This window comes from Schistocerca piceifrons, chromosome 4 (genome assembly GCF_021461385.2).
Source record: "Schistocerca piceifrons isolate TAMUIC-IGC-003096 chromosome 4, iqSchPice1.1, whole genome shotgun sequence".
Lineage (NCBI taxonomy): Eukaryota > Metazoa > Arthropoda > Insecta > Orthoptera > Acrididae > Schistocerca > Schistocerca piceifrons.
Window position 1 is genome coordinate 647795076 of NC_060141.1, and position 15416 is coordinate 647810491.

Genomic DNA, 15416 nt, shown 5'->3' on the forward strand with positions numbered 1-15416 from the left:
TAGATAAATGTTAAATTTGACCATCGCAGAATTATAAACTATAATATAATTGCCGGTTTCACAATGAATCCACACCCTGTCTTTATATATCCCTACAGAAAATGGGACCCTATGTACTAGATGTCGAAGTCCTTGGGTAGAATTCAGCTAAACAGCACATCCATATCACTCCTCTTGTTAACATGTAGGCTCTATCTCATCGAGAGATAACATTTCAAAACTTTCACGATAACATCTATGCAAGAATAGTCTCTGCCTATCAACCAGTTATCAACTCTTTGTTCAAAATCTGCCTTATTTACTTTATTAATTTCTCCATGTCAACAAGATAAACATCTGTGTTTTGCTAATAGATACCAGAAAATGTGTTGTGTACAATGATTGTGTTATCAAATCAAACTTTGTGATATTCATCCTTCAGAACTCGCCTGTGAAAGTGCACTGTAAAAATCTTGCAACTGTTCGAATGTTTCATAGCTGAAGTGTCTACCAATCAGTTGTGTTCTATGAGGAGCGCTCAACAAGTAATGCAACACACTTTTTTCCCTTTAAGTAGGTTGCTTTTATTCAAGATTCCAATACACCATATTATTCCCCACTCTTTTGGCTACAAAACCTATTTTCAACATAATCTCCATTCAAGGTGACAGCCTTACACCACCTTTCCGGGAGTGCCTAGATGTGTGCAAGCTACCACTCTACTGGTGGACATCTGAGTGTGTGTCTTGCTGCATCAGTAACCTGACCATCATCCAAACACCGCTTCTTGCAGAGTTCACCCTTAATTGGGCCGAAGAGATGGATCCGGGCTATAGGATGGATTCCAACGGGCACACAGATCTGAGTATCCTAACTTGTGGACTAGTGTGCCAGCATTACAAACAGAGACCTCCAGTTGATCAGTGAGGTGTTTGATTGTGATCCGTCTATCACCTTGAATGAGTGTGTTCGCACACTCCAACATTGTAGGAGTCACAGTTGTATGCGGCCAGCCAGCACATGGGAGACAGGTCTAAGCAACCTCGTTGCCATGGCAGATGGCTCAACCAACGACTCAGTGTGCTTTTATTCACTGCCATGTCTACGTAGATATTTGGCAATGATGTTTGTTTTCTACCAAAAGAAACTCGGTGACAGTTCTCTCTGCTTGGACTGCATCTCCATTAGTCGTCATTCTGAAGGCCATGAAACTATAGGGGCTGAAGTGAGAATATTCCACCTTGTCCCACAATGAATTCCTCATTTTTCAACCAAAACTGGCCAAGGAAAAATAAGTGTTGCATTGTTTGTGGCCCCTAGATGGTCATCATGTTGCTACGAGTAATAATAAATGTGAAAACCCATCAAATTCACTACATACTGTGTTACGTACATTGTTTAAGATCTTGTCATAGAACTAGGTAACAGCAAAATGACTCGCTACTAAGGACAATAAGGAAATCGCTGTTAAGCTCTTTACTCATTTTCTCATTCATGTGCTACCTCACTTGGTCTTAACAAGAGAATAAACATTTAGCATTTAATTGCTAATAATGCCTGTATGCAGCATGCACATATGAAGTAATTTTAAGAATTTCATGAAGTTAAGATTTAAATATTAGCTCTACAAACTGAGACTAAGTTCATTTTGCCAATAAGACATGAAGGAATGAAAGGGGACATACTCTGATTTTCTGGAACACCATTTCAGTTTTCTGAATTGCCTAAATATAAAAAAACACAAGTGTAGTTATTAAAAGCATAAAATATAATTTTCATGTTGACAGGTTCTGTTTAATAACAGTTTACAAAAATCCAGCATAGCTCATTTAATAAATCCAAAAATCAATGAAAATAATTTTCTGCAAAATTTTTGCTACACATTTACTTTTAGTGCCACTAATTTAAGTTACATTTAACACTGTTGAAGGAAAAATTAAACATAATCATCAAATGAGATTCCGAAGTATTTGCTTGTAATTGGTTGTAATTTATGATGTTTATCTCTTCCAATGAATATAAACAAAAATCACCACCAGTTGTCCCTTCCTCTTTCCACTCACACATAACGTACAGAGGAGAAATATACACACATACTCTTATGAAACAATTTTGGAAAACAACACATATATTATATACTTATTATACACAATTTGTACACAAATTAATGACTAATTAATTACATTGTACAGCCATAAAAGTAGATAACAGACAGAAAAACAATCTGTTAAATTACCAAAAGATCATGTCAATGGATGCTTGAAACTAATAATTCTCTTGCACTTGCGAGATTGATGCATAGAATAACCTGTCAATACCACAGCAACATAATGTAAGAGATCGTAAGTACTGGGCAATTTACACGCACACACTCAATTGCAGATAAAAGTAGATGTTTCAGTTACATTAGAAAACACAAATAAGGGAAATGGCAGAACTTTTTCCATGTAGCTACCATTGTTCATCCATGTAAAAGTGTAAATGAATATAGATTGATGATAAAAATGTGGTGCTGTGCAACGAAGGTCAAGTAACCATTGACACAAAAACTGGCACTTTCAAACACAAACAACAACTTTAATTTGTCACAGATTTTTTTCATTCTGCTGTTTTACAGAAACATTGAAATACATATTTACAACAAAGGGTTTTACAAACAACAGGTAATAATAAAAAGTAATAAATAACACAAAAGAGAAAAATACATTATCAACTTTCTGATCATATTCAAAACAAAATCACGTAAAAGGAATAGCAACACATTCTCGTAACTGGTTTCCCAGTGTTAATACAGTAGAGAGCTTGAAAACACACACACACACACACACACACACACACACACACACACACACACACACACACACACACACTTTCAATATCTAATACAAAAAAAGAAAGGCCATCAATCACACAGTATTATTTTAGAATAAAATTTAAGGTTTCTGTCGTGCATACATGCAAAAATTAATATTCTTTTGGTGAAATAATGATCATTTCAAAAACATTTGAGTCCTATGTGAAACAGGATGAAATTAACAAAAGCTTCTCAGATTGACATTATTACTGTCCAAAAACTGTCAGTGACTTCTATTATTAAAAAGTTAAGCACTCTTGGATGATAAATAAATAGGTTAATCAATTTTTTAAAAAAGCTGTAATGTGTTATGTCACTAACATTGTCAGCTTCTAGGATGGGAAACACAGAAGTAGAGGAAAAGGAAAGGATAACACAGAGAGAGAAAAAGAGAGAGAGAGAGAGAGAGAGAGAGAGAGAGAGAACCTAACTGCAGCAACTATTTGGAGGGACATTTTCTGAATCTTAATTTCATTTGTATACTTTCTGTTGGGCCTTCAGGCAGCTGCAAATTTTCAAATGTTGCAAAACAGAAAATATTATCTGAGACTGCCACGGTAGGACCTTCTAATAATCTTTAATTCACCGATCAGTAATCTGAAACCTCTGATGCCATTAATTTATTTATTTAAAACTGGCATATTGTTGTTCTAACTGCAAAAGCATTAGTCACAACACCAATGAAAAGCTAATATGCAATTGAAGCAGACACTGCACAACTACTACACATCCAGATAAAGTACATTTTAATGTAACAGATTATCAGTTTCAAAGTGCAAATTTACAAATACAGCATGCTGTTCTTCAAGAGGCTCCATGGGCACTCAAGTGAGATAGTGGATTTGAGAGTTTTTTTCATTAGTTTATACACATTTCCATAAAATCCCAACAAACAGGTGACAGACATTCTTCAAGTCCTAATGGGAACAAATAATAGGTTTTCCCCAGAGTGCATCCCTCATTTTTATAACATTGTTATTTGATCAATCTGTGTGTAAGAAACTATCACATTTTATATGACTCTTAATATTAAATGAAATGTAATACAAAACAAGCAAGTAAATGGATGTCTCAGAATAGCGAAGTTTGACGCTGAAGTGCCAATTAACTCAAGAGCCATTTACATAAATGTTTTCCAAAAAACTGGCACAGCTCAGTTCTGAAACCAATCAAACCACACACTCTGGCTATTGTCACATTTTTACTATTAAATTAAAACCTCACATCTATACAAATAAAGTAATAAGAACTTATAATGTTTCTTAAGCACTGCAGAAATTACTTCTGATCAATATCATTAAAAACTGTATGTGATCTCTTTTCTATCACTTTTCTAAAACTGTAACAAGTGTGTGGGAACTATTCTTGCACATACCTATTTGTTTTAATCCTAAAAATGTTCACTCAGTACCCAGTGCATATTAGTGGATAGTAACTAACCTAGTTATCACAATGGACAAGACTGCATCACAAATTTTCTCCAAGCCTTTCTCTTCATTATATGTTGTACCTTACATCTGGGAACTATAACTTACACTATTTTTATTGTTATCATTATTATTTATTTATTTTACTTTCACGAAGGTACACTGGGTGAGCTGTGGAGCACCCTCTCAAAACTTATCTTCTGAGACAACAGGAAGCATCACTTGATCCAAGTGCTGCACAACATTTTAAGTACCTATCACAGTAACTACTTTTTGGTTGGAATACCCCGTTGGGTCAGTCCTTCAAATCTCTTGAATGTATAGTTGATAAAAACCCAGTCCTTGTATATCACTTCACCATCCTGAGGCAGGGGTGCAGCTGCTGCAAATAAAATGCATCAAAATTTTAACTTATTGCCAATGACAAAAGGAACTTAGAACATTAAACATACACTGTTTTAAAGAAATAACCTTACACAAAAGTTATATACTGCTGCACGATTTTCTGAACATAAAATAAACAATAGATAGGGCTGATGTGCAAGTTACAAATTTTTTTTACTTGAGTTTATTATTCATTTATCTGGTTAGCTACTTAGAAATTTGATTACTTCAGTTTGCCACAATATTTCTGCTTGGGGCAACTATAATGACAACAACAAAATTACTCAGTAATATGTTCTTCTATAACATTCTTCTCTTATACTGATGCCATACCTGAAGCAATCTGCTGGTTTGTAGATGAAGAATTCATCAAGACTAGGTTGGAAAGCACCTTCATTATCAACAAGAATTTGCTATGAGATTGATCAACTGAATTCCTATCTCTTGGTTAGACATTATGTATGATGTTAACATGATTGTCATGTTTGCAACAACAATAGACTGAGTATTCTAAGAATTTTTAATAACTTTTTATTTGATTTCCCATCCATCCACTCTACTGCTTTCCAGCTGATGCCAGGTTGGGACTCGTATGACAGTTCCCAATGATGCAGAGAACCAACCATACATTTCTACGGGTTATTATTATGATGGGGCCACCAGTACCAAAGGGATTTTGAAGCTACCAGCAGTTCGCCCAATGGAGAAATCTATGTAGCCCTCCTGCTTGTATCTAGTGTATATTACATGGTACAATGTGACAATGTTTTCAGATTTTATCATCATTTAACAGCCATGTATTTATCTCAATGGATGTGGAAAACTGCCTAAAAATCACCACTCTGTCATTAATTCACAAAGCAGATATCGTCCAGTGCTGGAACACCACTTCAGGTCCCAGAAGTGGGCATTCTAAAGCACTGAGCTGTTTTGTTTTCTTATTCATTTATTTTGTTGAGTACTTAGAAAGTTAATTACTTCAATACCACAAAGTAATAAATGTCAGATGATCTAGTTACATTCCCAATAAAAAATTCTTAGCACATTAAACCTCTTTATCTTATCAATCATATTTCATCATTCACGACTGGGTTGAAACTTGTTATGAGTCAGCCATTCCTTCCTTTGAAATGGCACAATCGACTTTCTTCCCCATCCTTCCCTGATCCAATGGGACGGATGACCTCAGTGTTTGGTCCCATCCCCCAAATCGACCGACCAACCAACCAACCAGCCATTCCCAAGATTTTTAGCATTTACTGAAGGCACCATTGTTTATCCGTACAAACAAGCTTTGATAGGATAGGTCAACTTTCATCAAGTGGCTGATGATTAAGAACTAACATGCAAATCATCACTCCCTTATAGTCCTTCAAGCAACAAAAATCACATTCATTGCTCTCTGTGCAATGACAGGACCTATTAAGTGAAGGTGGTACAACACTGAAGTACAAAGGAAGGGGCAGATGGCTCTGAGCACTATGGGACTTAACAGCTATGGTCATCAGTCCCCTAGAACTTAGAACTACTTAAACCTAACTAACCTAAGGACATCACACAACATCCAGGCATCACGAGGCAGAGAAAATCCCTGACCCCGCCGGGAATCGAACCCGGGAACCCGGGCGTGGGAAGCGAGAACGCTACCGCACGACCACGAGCTGCGGCCGAAGGGGCAGATTGCAAGAGTAAATGGAAGTATGTACATAGTAGCAGAGTGATTCTACAAATATGCTAGAAGGGGTGTGTGAGGATGTAGAGGTGAAAATGCCAATGTGGAACAAATAGGTGATAACAGGAGTGTATCAGAGTTTGACAGAGGCCTTAATGGGTTGGGTCCACAACAGTTATTTATTTATCTCATTTATTGTACTGTGACAACAGTGAATATTAAGAAATACATATAGCATTAATAAAGTCCCTATATGGTCCCAAATAGTTTCGCAGAGGGCTATCTCTGACAGTGTACTGAAGGCTTGTTCTTGGGGCCCCACAATATCAGGCTGGAGATTTTCAGAGTCCCCATTTGTGCCCCATAGCACTGTACCTGGTATGACCAGTTCTTATCCTGTTCCCTAGCCACTCACTCCTCTTCAGATCAAATCCTGGTAGGCTGGCAGATGGATGTTTACCATCTCTATGTTTTATTGTTGCAGCATTCCTTCTCCTGCACCACTCTTCCTTCATATCAGATTTCATGTTGTTTCACCCATTCCACCACAGTGCAGTGCTTGAGCTTAAGTGGTCTGAAAGAGTGTGAATTAAGACTGTAAGAAATGGAAGATCTTAGGGGTAGTTGGGATGATCCAGCTTCCTCCTGGTTACTTCTTGGCATCGCAATATTCAGATGGTGGAATGTCACTGATGGTGTGCAGCCTAGCGATCAATGTGGATTTTAATTTGCATAGTAATTCTCACTGATTTGTTAAGATGTATAACTAGTTTCCATGTGTGAGCACTGTGTTGCCATACTGGGGCACAGAATACATCTACGGGTATTCTAGTATCAAATCTGCAGCTCGTAAAGTGGATACTTCAACATCCCAGATTGTGCCAGCTGCTTTCTTTATAATGATGTTTCATATCTTTAGCTTTTGGCTAATGTTTTCCAGGTGTCATTCATATGTTAATGACTGATCCAGTGTGACATGAAGATATTTAGGCTGGAAATGTTATCTCTGCTGACAGAAGTTCACAACGAGATGTTGGTTTGCAATTCATTTGTTTAGATAGTATGCACAAACTTGTATCTTACCTGCATGTGGTTGGAGCAGTAAGTCCCTAGACAATATATTTTCTCTTTCCTCAAGTGTGCTGCTTCATACGGCTGTCGCAAAGTCATCAGCATAGCAAAATGCTTTGGTAGTAATGTTTGGCATATCGCTGGTGCACAGGTTGAAGAATAAGGGACGTAGGACGGATCCTTGAGGCTGCCCCTTTTTTATGGTAAATTATTTATTCTGTTTTTGTCCAACGCTACTCTTGAAGTAATGATAGGTTAAAGTGTTTCTCACAGTTGTAATTGGTTTCTTTTTTTGGGACATGCTTTTTTGGCTCCATCAGGAGACCATCTAGCCACACAGTACCATATGCTGCTCACAGATCAACAGAGGCCACTGGTTTCTTTAGTTTCTTTTGGAATCATTCAGCCTCAGTGTAGCATGTCCTGACTAGAACCTGTAACAGCAGCTCCACTGACTTCTGAACCCAGCCTGATATGTAAGAGTTATGTCATTTATTACTCCTTGGAATCTTATCTTATGTCATCCATGTTGGACTGTTGTAAGGAACTGCGACTGTTTATGACAATAAAAATTAAAAAAAAAAAAAATAATTATATTTCATCCCATGATGTGTTATAAGAGTTTCCCGTCTTATCTTCAGGTGGAACAATGATATTATGTTACATTTTTGCTAGCGGGATGGAGCCAGTTGTATGTTGTTCAATTTTGCTACAAAAATGTAGTCTTCATTTTCACTCAATGTGGGATTTGGACATTGTGTGAAAGCAAATACGCAGGCTTAACACTTGTGCAGATGCAGGGGCAGCAGTTAAGTGGAACACTTTGGCAGCCGTGGCAGTGAGTGATTTCAACTCATGATGGCGGAGACAGCTATCAAGGGCTGATGTATTTTATTCAAAATGACACAGCTTGTAAACAGAGAAGTGTTTACTGAGACTTATCAGTACATGGCATAGAACTACAAATTTTCATTGTTGATAGAGCTACTTACAATCTTTTCCACTACACAGAACACTGTGGTTTGCGATAAATATATTTTTTTAACTTAATTTGTTGCCCAGAAAACGAATTAGTAACATAAACAAGCTTACAAATATAATGATGTAAAGATAGAGTGTCTTGTCTCAGAGGTAAATTATTATTAACTTACATTGTGGACCATAAATACATACCCTGAGGCGACCTAAGTCCGGATAGCAAATGGACATGTACAGAGGGCAGTAGAATCACAAAGACAAAGTATAAAGGGCAGTGTATTAGCAGAGCTGTCACTCAGATGATTCGTGTGAAAAGTTGTAGGTCACGATTATGGCTGCACGACAGGAATTAAAAAACTGAAGACAGTATGGTAGTTGGAGCAAGACACACGGAAAATTCCATTTCAGAAATCATTACGGAATTCGATATTCTGAGATCCACAGGGTCAAGAGTGTGCCGAGAATAACAAATTTCAGGAATCGTCTCTCATCACAGACAGCAGTGGCTGATGGCCTTCACTTAACAACCAAGAGCAGAGACATTTGCTAAGAGCTGTCAGGGCAAACAAAAAAGCAACACTGCATGAAACACCAGCAGAAATCAATGTGATATGTACAATGAATGTATTCATTAGGATGGTGCAGCAAAATATGGCATTAACGGACTATGGCAGCAGACAACCAATTCAAGGGCCTTTGCTAACAGCACATCATCTGCAGTGCCCCTCCTGCACTAATGACTGCAACGGTTGGACCCTAAATGACTGGAAAACTGTGGCCTCATCAGATGAAGATGATGACCAATTTCAGTTGATAAGAGCTGATGGTAAGGTTCGAGTGTGACACAGACCCCACGAAGCCATGGATCCAAGTTGTCAACATGGCAATGAGTAAGCTGGTTGTGGCTCTGTAATGGGGTGGGCTGTGTTAACGTGGAAAGGATTGGGTCCTCCGGTCCAACTGAACTAATTATTGGCTGGAAATGGTTATTTTCAGCTACTTTGAAACCGTTTATAGCCATTCATTGACTTCATGTTCCCAAACAACGATGGGATTTTTATAGATGACAATGCATCATGTTGCCAAGTCACAATTGTTTGGAATTGGTTCGAAGAACATTCTAGACAATTCAAGTGAATGATTTGGCCATCCAGACTACTGGTAATGGGATGTAATCGAGAGGTCATCTCGTGCACAAAATCCTGCACAGGCAACACTTTCACCATTACGGATGGCTACAGATGCAGGGTAGCTCAATATTTCTGCAAGGGACTCCCGATGATTTGTGAAGTCCATGCCGCGTCAAGTTGCTGCACTACACTGGGCAGAAGAGGTCCAACATGATATTAGGAGGTAGACCATGACTTCTGTCAACTCACTGTGTAACAATTACAAAACTGTCTCAGTGCCTTTATAACAACTTGTTGGAAGTGTTACTATAACAAATAAAATACAGAAAAGACAAATAAAAATAAAATAAAACACATTAAAAATATAAAATATGCAGGCTTAACGTCAACATAATCTAATTCTTACTACGTCTATACAGTGATTTGTGAATTATCTTTTATTAAGGTCACTCAGGCAGTAGAAAGTTGGAAAGAGTTGTAGTACATCACCTAATATATATGCAAAGCTCTAAAAGCAGCTCACTGCCTGTGTCTCAGATTTCCCATTTAATGTGTTCTGTCCATATTTTCTATTGTGAATGAAAATTGCTACTTCTTCATAAAGACTGAGTTTATACCCCTTGTTTATTTTGTGAAGTATGAAGTCTGTTCAAAAAATTTCGGAACATTCATAATTTCATACCAATGGTGTGTTAAGAGTGAAATGCAGTCAGCATCCCTGAAAACACCTGTGTTTAATGTGTAACTGCTGGAAGTTTTATTGTCGTATGTCCGTTAGCTATTGTTCGGTGCTGTATTGAGTAGAATGTTGTGTCGCACAGTTCGCAAATTTCGAGATGGCTGAGTTAGAGGAGCAATGCATCTGCACTAAATTTTGTGTGAAATTGAAGAAAACCTTTACAGAGACACATCAAATGATGCAGGAAACCTACGGTGATGAGTGCTTAAGACATGCTCGGTGTTACGAATGGTTCACACAGTTTAAAAATGGTTGGACACATGTTAAAGATGACCCTCCTTCAGGTCGCCCTTTGACGTCTACAGACGACGCTCACGTCAGAAACGTCAACAAAACTGTGAGTGCCTATCTAAGACTGACTTTCCAAGAGGGTACAGAAGAATGTAGCATTTCAGTTGGATCATGTCATGAAATCCTGACACAGCATCATGGGATGCATTGTGTTGCTACCAAGTTCGTTCCAACACTCAGAAGTCAAGGCCAGAAAGACCTTCACCTCTAAATCTGTGAAGAGCTTTTGAATTGCACAAATTAGAATGACATATTACTTAAGAGAATCATAACTGCTGATGAGTCATGAGTCGGGAAATGTTGTCCAAGACCAAAAAAAAGCTCATCATGTCAGGACAAATGTCAAAGGCATGTTGATAGCTTTCTTTGACTTTGAAGGATTAGTTCATCAAGCATGGAAAAATTTTGTTGATAAATTACCAGAAATTTTTTTTTATCAGTTTGTCCTCTATGTACGCAAAGTAATGTCCTGTGTCCTGAAGATGGCAGATTTATTGGGTGTGTGTGTGGGTGTGTCTTATTTTCATTCTTGAGTAAAGCACCCTTGGGATTACTTTTCGAATTATCTATTAAAAAAAAAATCTCTCCCCCCCCCCCCCCCCCCCCTCCCCTCCTGTTGCTGTATTCAGAAATAGCCCCAGGTTTGAACTTCGCACAGTCATTTTATTTAGGATCATCTACCTTCTTGGTTAATGGTTAATGTATACAAAGAAGGTACGGAATCAAGTATACAAGTAAAGATGTAATTTATAGTATCCACCAGTAAAGAGCTGCTAATACAAAACGAAAATTAAGAGAGACAAGTTCATATTAAAAAGGAAGTGTGTGTGAGGGCTGTGGCTTATTGTCATGAGATTTGGAGAATAATCTAAAGAAGTTATTTCAGAACAATAATAAATGTGCAAGTAATACTGATGCCAATGCAAAGGTTCACTCTTCTGACAAAGTAAGTAATACTTAGAAGAAAAATTAAATACAGTGGGAAAATACTTTGCACAGAATAAATACATTGAAAAGCCAAAGAAACTGATATACCTGCCTAACATTGTGTAGGGCCCCAGCGAGCACGCAGAATTGCCCTAACATGATGTGGCATGGACTTGAAGTAGTGCTGGAGGGAACTGACACCATGAATCCTGCAGGGCTGTCCATAAATCTGTTAGAGTACAAAGGGGTGGAGATCTCTTCTGAACAGCACATTGCAAGATACAGAGTGTGTTCCATAATTAATGCAACCAATTTTTTTCTGACGCAACGGTACACCACATTGTGATGTAACTGGGTGGGCTAAGTGGAAGGGGGTGTTAGCTTCAAAACGCTCTTTGTCTCGTTTGGCTGCGAGCCGCCAGAGTGTCAGGACATGCGTTTCCGTCAACCCTGTTCTGAGTTTATGCAACACGGCACAATGGATCATTCTGTAGAGCAATGATACGCTATCAAATTTTGCGTTAAACTTGGGAAGTCTGCCACCAAAACTTTTCCATTGCTTCAGCATGCCTTTGGGAATGATTGCTAGTCCAAATCACAAGTTTTCCGATGGCATAAGTTGTTCATGGAGGGTCGAGAGGAGATCACCAACAAACCTCACAGTGGATGGCCATCAACCGCAGGAGTCAACGAAAATGTGACGCATGTGCTCAATTGTTTGAACTCTGACAGATGGCTGAGCCTTCAATTGATAGCACAAACTCTAAACATGTCAGAAACATCCGTTTTCCGCATTGTGACTGAAGATTTGAACATGAGAAAGGTGTGTGGCAAACTCGTCCCAAAAGTGTTGACCGACGAACACAAGAACATGCGAGTGCTTCGGTGCCGAGAAATGTTGGAAGTGTGTGAAAATGATCCTCATTTTTTAAACTCAGTTATCACTGGTGGTTAGTCATGGATTTTTGAGTACGGCCCTGAGACAAAAAGGCCGAGTTCAGAGTGGCACACCCCATCGTTGCCCCATCCCAAGAAGGCACGCATGAGCAAGTCCAGGATCAAAACCATGATCATTATCTTCTTTGACGTAAGAGGCATTGTCCACCACGAATTCGTACCTACCGGGACTACATTGAACTCAGCTTTCTACTTGGAAGTGCTCATAAGACTGAAAAGGAGGGTCTCGTACTGCCAAAGCGACATCAAGGACACGTGGAAAGTTCACCACGACAACGCACCTAGTCACAGAGCCTCCACTGTCAACGACTTCCTGGCCAGAACCAAGATCCCATTGGTTCCCCAGCCTCCCTATAGTCCTGACCTGGCTCCCACTGACTTTTTTTGTTTCCTCGGTTAAATGCAGTCATGAAGCGAAAACATCGGGACATGTTTGAAAGCATCCAGGTGCATGTTACATCAGCTCTAAAGGACATTCCGGAAAAGGCGTTCCAGGATGCCTTCCCAGTATGGAAACACCGCCTCCAGAAGTGTATTGACGCAAGAGGGTGCTATGTTGAAAATTTTTTATTATTTGTATGAATATATTCAATAAATGATTTTTTTATGAATTTGGTTGTATTGCTTATGGAACACTCCTTGTACGCTCAATAATCTTCATGTCTGGGGAGTTTGGTCACCAGCGGAAGTGTTTGAACTCAGAAGAGTGTTCCTGGAGCCACTGTGTAGCAATTCTGGACATGCGGTGTGTTGCACTGTCCTGCTGGAATTGTCAAAGTCTGTCGGAATACACAATGGACATGAATGGATGCAGGTTATCAGACAGGATGCTTACGTACTTGTCACCTGTTAAGAGTCACATCTACAGGTATCAGGTGTCCCATATCACTATGACTGTACATGCTCCACACCATTACAGAGCCTCCACCAGCTTGAACAGTCCCCAGCTAACATCCTGGGTCCATGAATTCATGAGATTTTCTCCATACCTGTACATGTCCATCCACTCAATACAATTTGAAATGAGACTCGTCCAACGAGACATGTTTCCTGTTATCATCCGTCCAATGTCATTGCATATGGGCCTAGGCGAGGCATAAGGCTTTGCGTCATGCAGTCATGAAGGGTATACGAGTGGGCCTTCGGCTCCAAAAGCCCTTATCGATGATATTTCGTTGAAAAATTCGCACATTGACACTTTTTGGTGGCCCAGCATTGAAATCCGCAGCAATTTGCGGAAGGTTTGCACTTCTGTCATGGTGAACGATTCTCTTCAGTTGTCATTGGTCCTGTTCTTGCAGAATCTATTTCCGCCCGTAGTGACATAAGAGATTTGATGTTTTACGAGATTCCCGACATTCATGGTACACTCATGAACTTGTACGGTGAAATATCCACTTCACTGCTACCTCGGAGATGCTGTATCCCATAGTTTGTGTGCGAACTATAACACCACGTTCAAACTCACTTAAATCGTGATAATCTGCTATTGTAGCAGCAGTAACAGATCTAACAACTCCGCCAGACACTTGTTATCTTATATACGCGTTGCCAACTCCAGTGCCGTATCCTGCCTGTTTGCATATCTCTGTATTTGAATATTCATGCCTATTCCAATTTCTTTGGCACTTCAGCGTAAAATGAAAACAATGAAAACATGAAGGGTAGCAGAGACGAACTAATCTGCACATGGCGAGATACTGACCTACACAGTAGAACAACTAAATAACTCTGCTATATAAGAAATGTAAGTTAAGAGGATACGAATATAAGGCAGACATCACAATCCAGTTGGTGAAGCTGAAAAAAATCTGGCATTTGCAAAAGAGAGGTGACTTCAGAAGAAATTACTTAAATTTAATGAAGTTGTATGGGTTCTGGTAGAAGAACCACTACGAAAGTACATAGTGGTTCCACATAAAGGTGTTAAAATTTGTGTGCACAGAGATAAATTCAAATGAATGTGTAAGAAACAACACTGAAAGAAATAGGCACCGGAAAATTTTTTATTAGCAGGGCATCAGAAGTTTACATGATGTGTGTGAAACGGTCAAATTTCAAAAAATCTTTAAGATTTCATAAATTAAAAAAGAACAAAAAGTCAGATTGTGAAGTATTGTAAATGTGTGTAACTGAAGAATATTGTGTAAGGCAAGAAGACAGGGCATCAAGTACATCAGTAGCTTCATAAGTGTGTTGTATTAATCTTCTTTCTTCTTAACTTACATTTTTCCCAAGTAATTCTTTCATTACTTCTGCATTCCTCAATTTATCCTTCTCCATCTACATTCAGGCAAACTCTTACAACTTTACCCTTCCCCAGTCTTGTCTTCACTTTCTCCTCAGCTTAAACAAGGTAAGATTTAGAGTTGAATGCCCCATCATCAATGACAATCAGAGAACAAGACTGGGTTGACCAAGGATGTGGAAAGAAATCAGCCATCTTCTTTTCAAAGGAACTAACCCAGTGTTCACCTTAACTGATTTAGAGATAAACCAGAAATCCCAAACTCTTACAGAAAATTGGAACTTTAGTTGTTCTGTCCCCAAAATGCAAATGAAATGTAATCACCATTTATCTCCATTGTCTCAACTCATCGTGCATCACACATAAAAGCTTACAACACATTTCATAGCTCAGTGGTGCTTTATTGTGGTAGTATGATGTATATTATATTATTGTTACAAACTATTTCTGTACTAAGTGACAGTGTCATCATGAACCTCATCTTTACAGCAATGGTTATGTCTGAGGGTATTTTTTAAGGTATGTCCTACAACAAAGGCTGTATCAGCCACAAAAGAAATATTTCATATTAAAATTCAAACTTGGCTAATCATTCATAATAGTTCAGACAAATTTAAAGAAATAAACAGATGGTGCAACATTGCTTTACTCATTTTGACCAGTCAAAATTGTAAACCCTCCACTACCCATGAAATAATCAAATTCAGCTAACTTTCTGAGCCCTTTAATTAAAATATGGATCATGTAATCACTGGTACC

At 38.6% G+C, this 15416-nt stretch overlaps 1 protein-coding gene across 4 annotated transcripts in view; it reads right to left on the minus strand.

The window, feature by feature from the left end:
- Window positions 1-1793: 1793 nt before the first annotated feature.
- LOC124794783 (serine/threonine-protein kinase tricornered) overlaps window positions 1794-15416 on the minus strand; it is a 583408-nt gene continuing 569785 nt past the window's right edge. For all 4 annotated transcript variants that reach the window (XM_047258422.1, XM_047258423.1, XM_047258424.1 and 1 more), the window contains one exon: window positions 1794-4642. In XM_047258422.1, coding sequence (XP_047114378.1) covers window positions 4527-4642 — 116 coding nt within the window. In that variant the 3' untranslated portion in view covers window positions 1794-4526. The remainder of the gene's footprint in view (window positions 4643-15416) is intronic.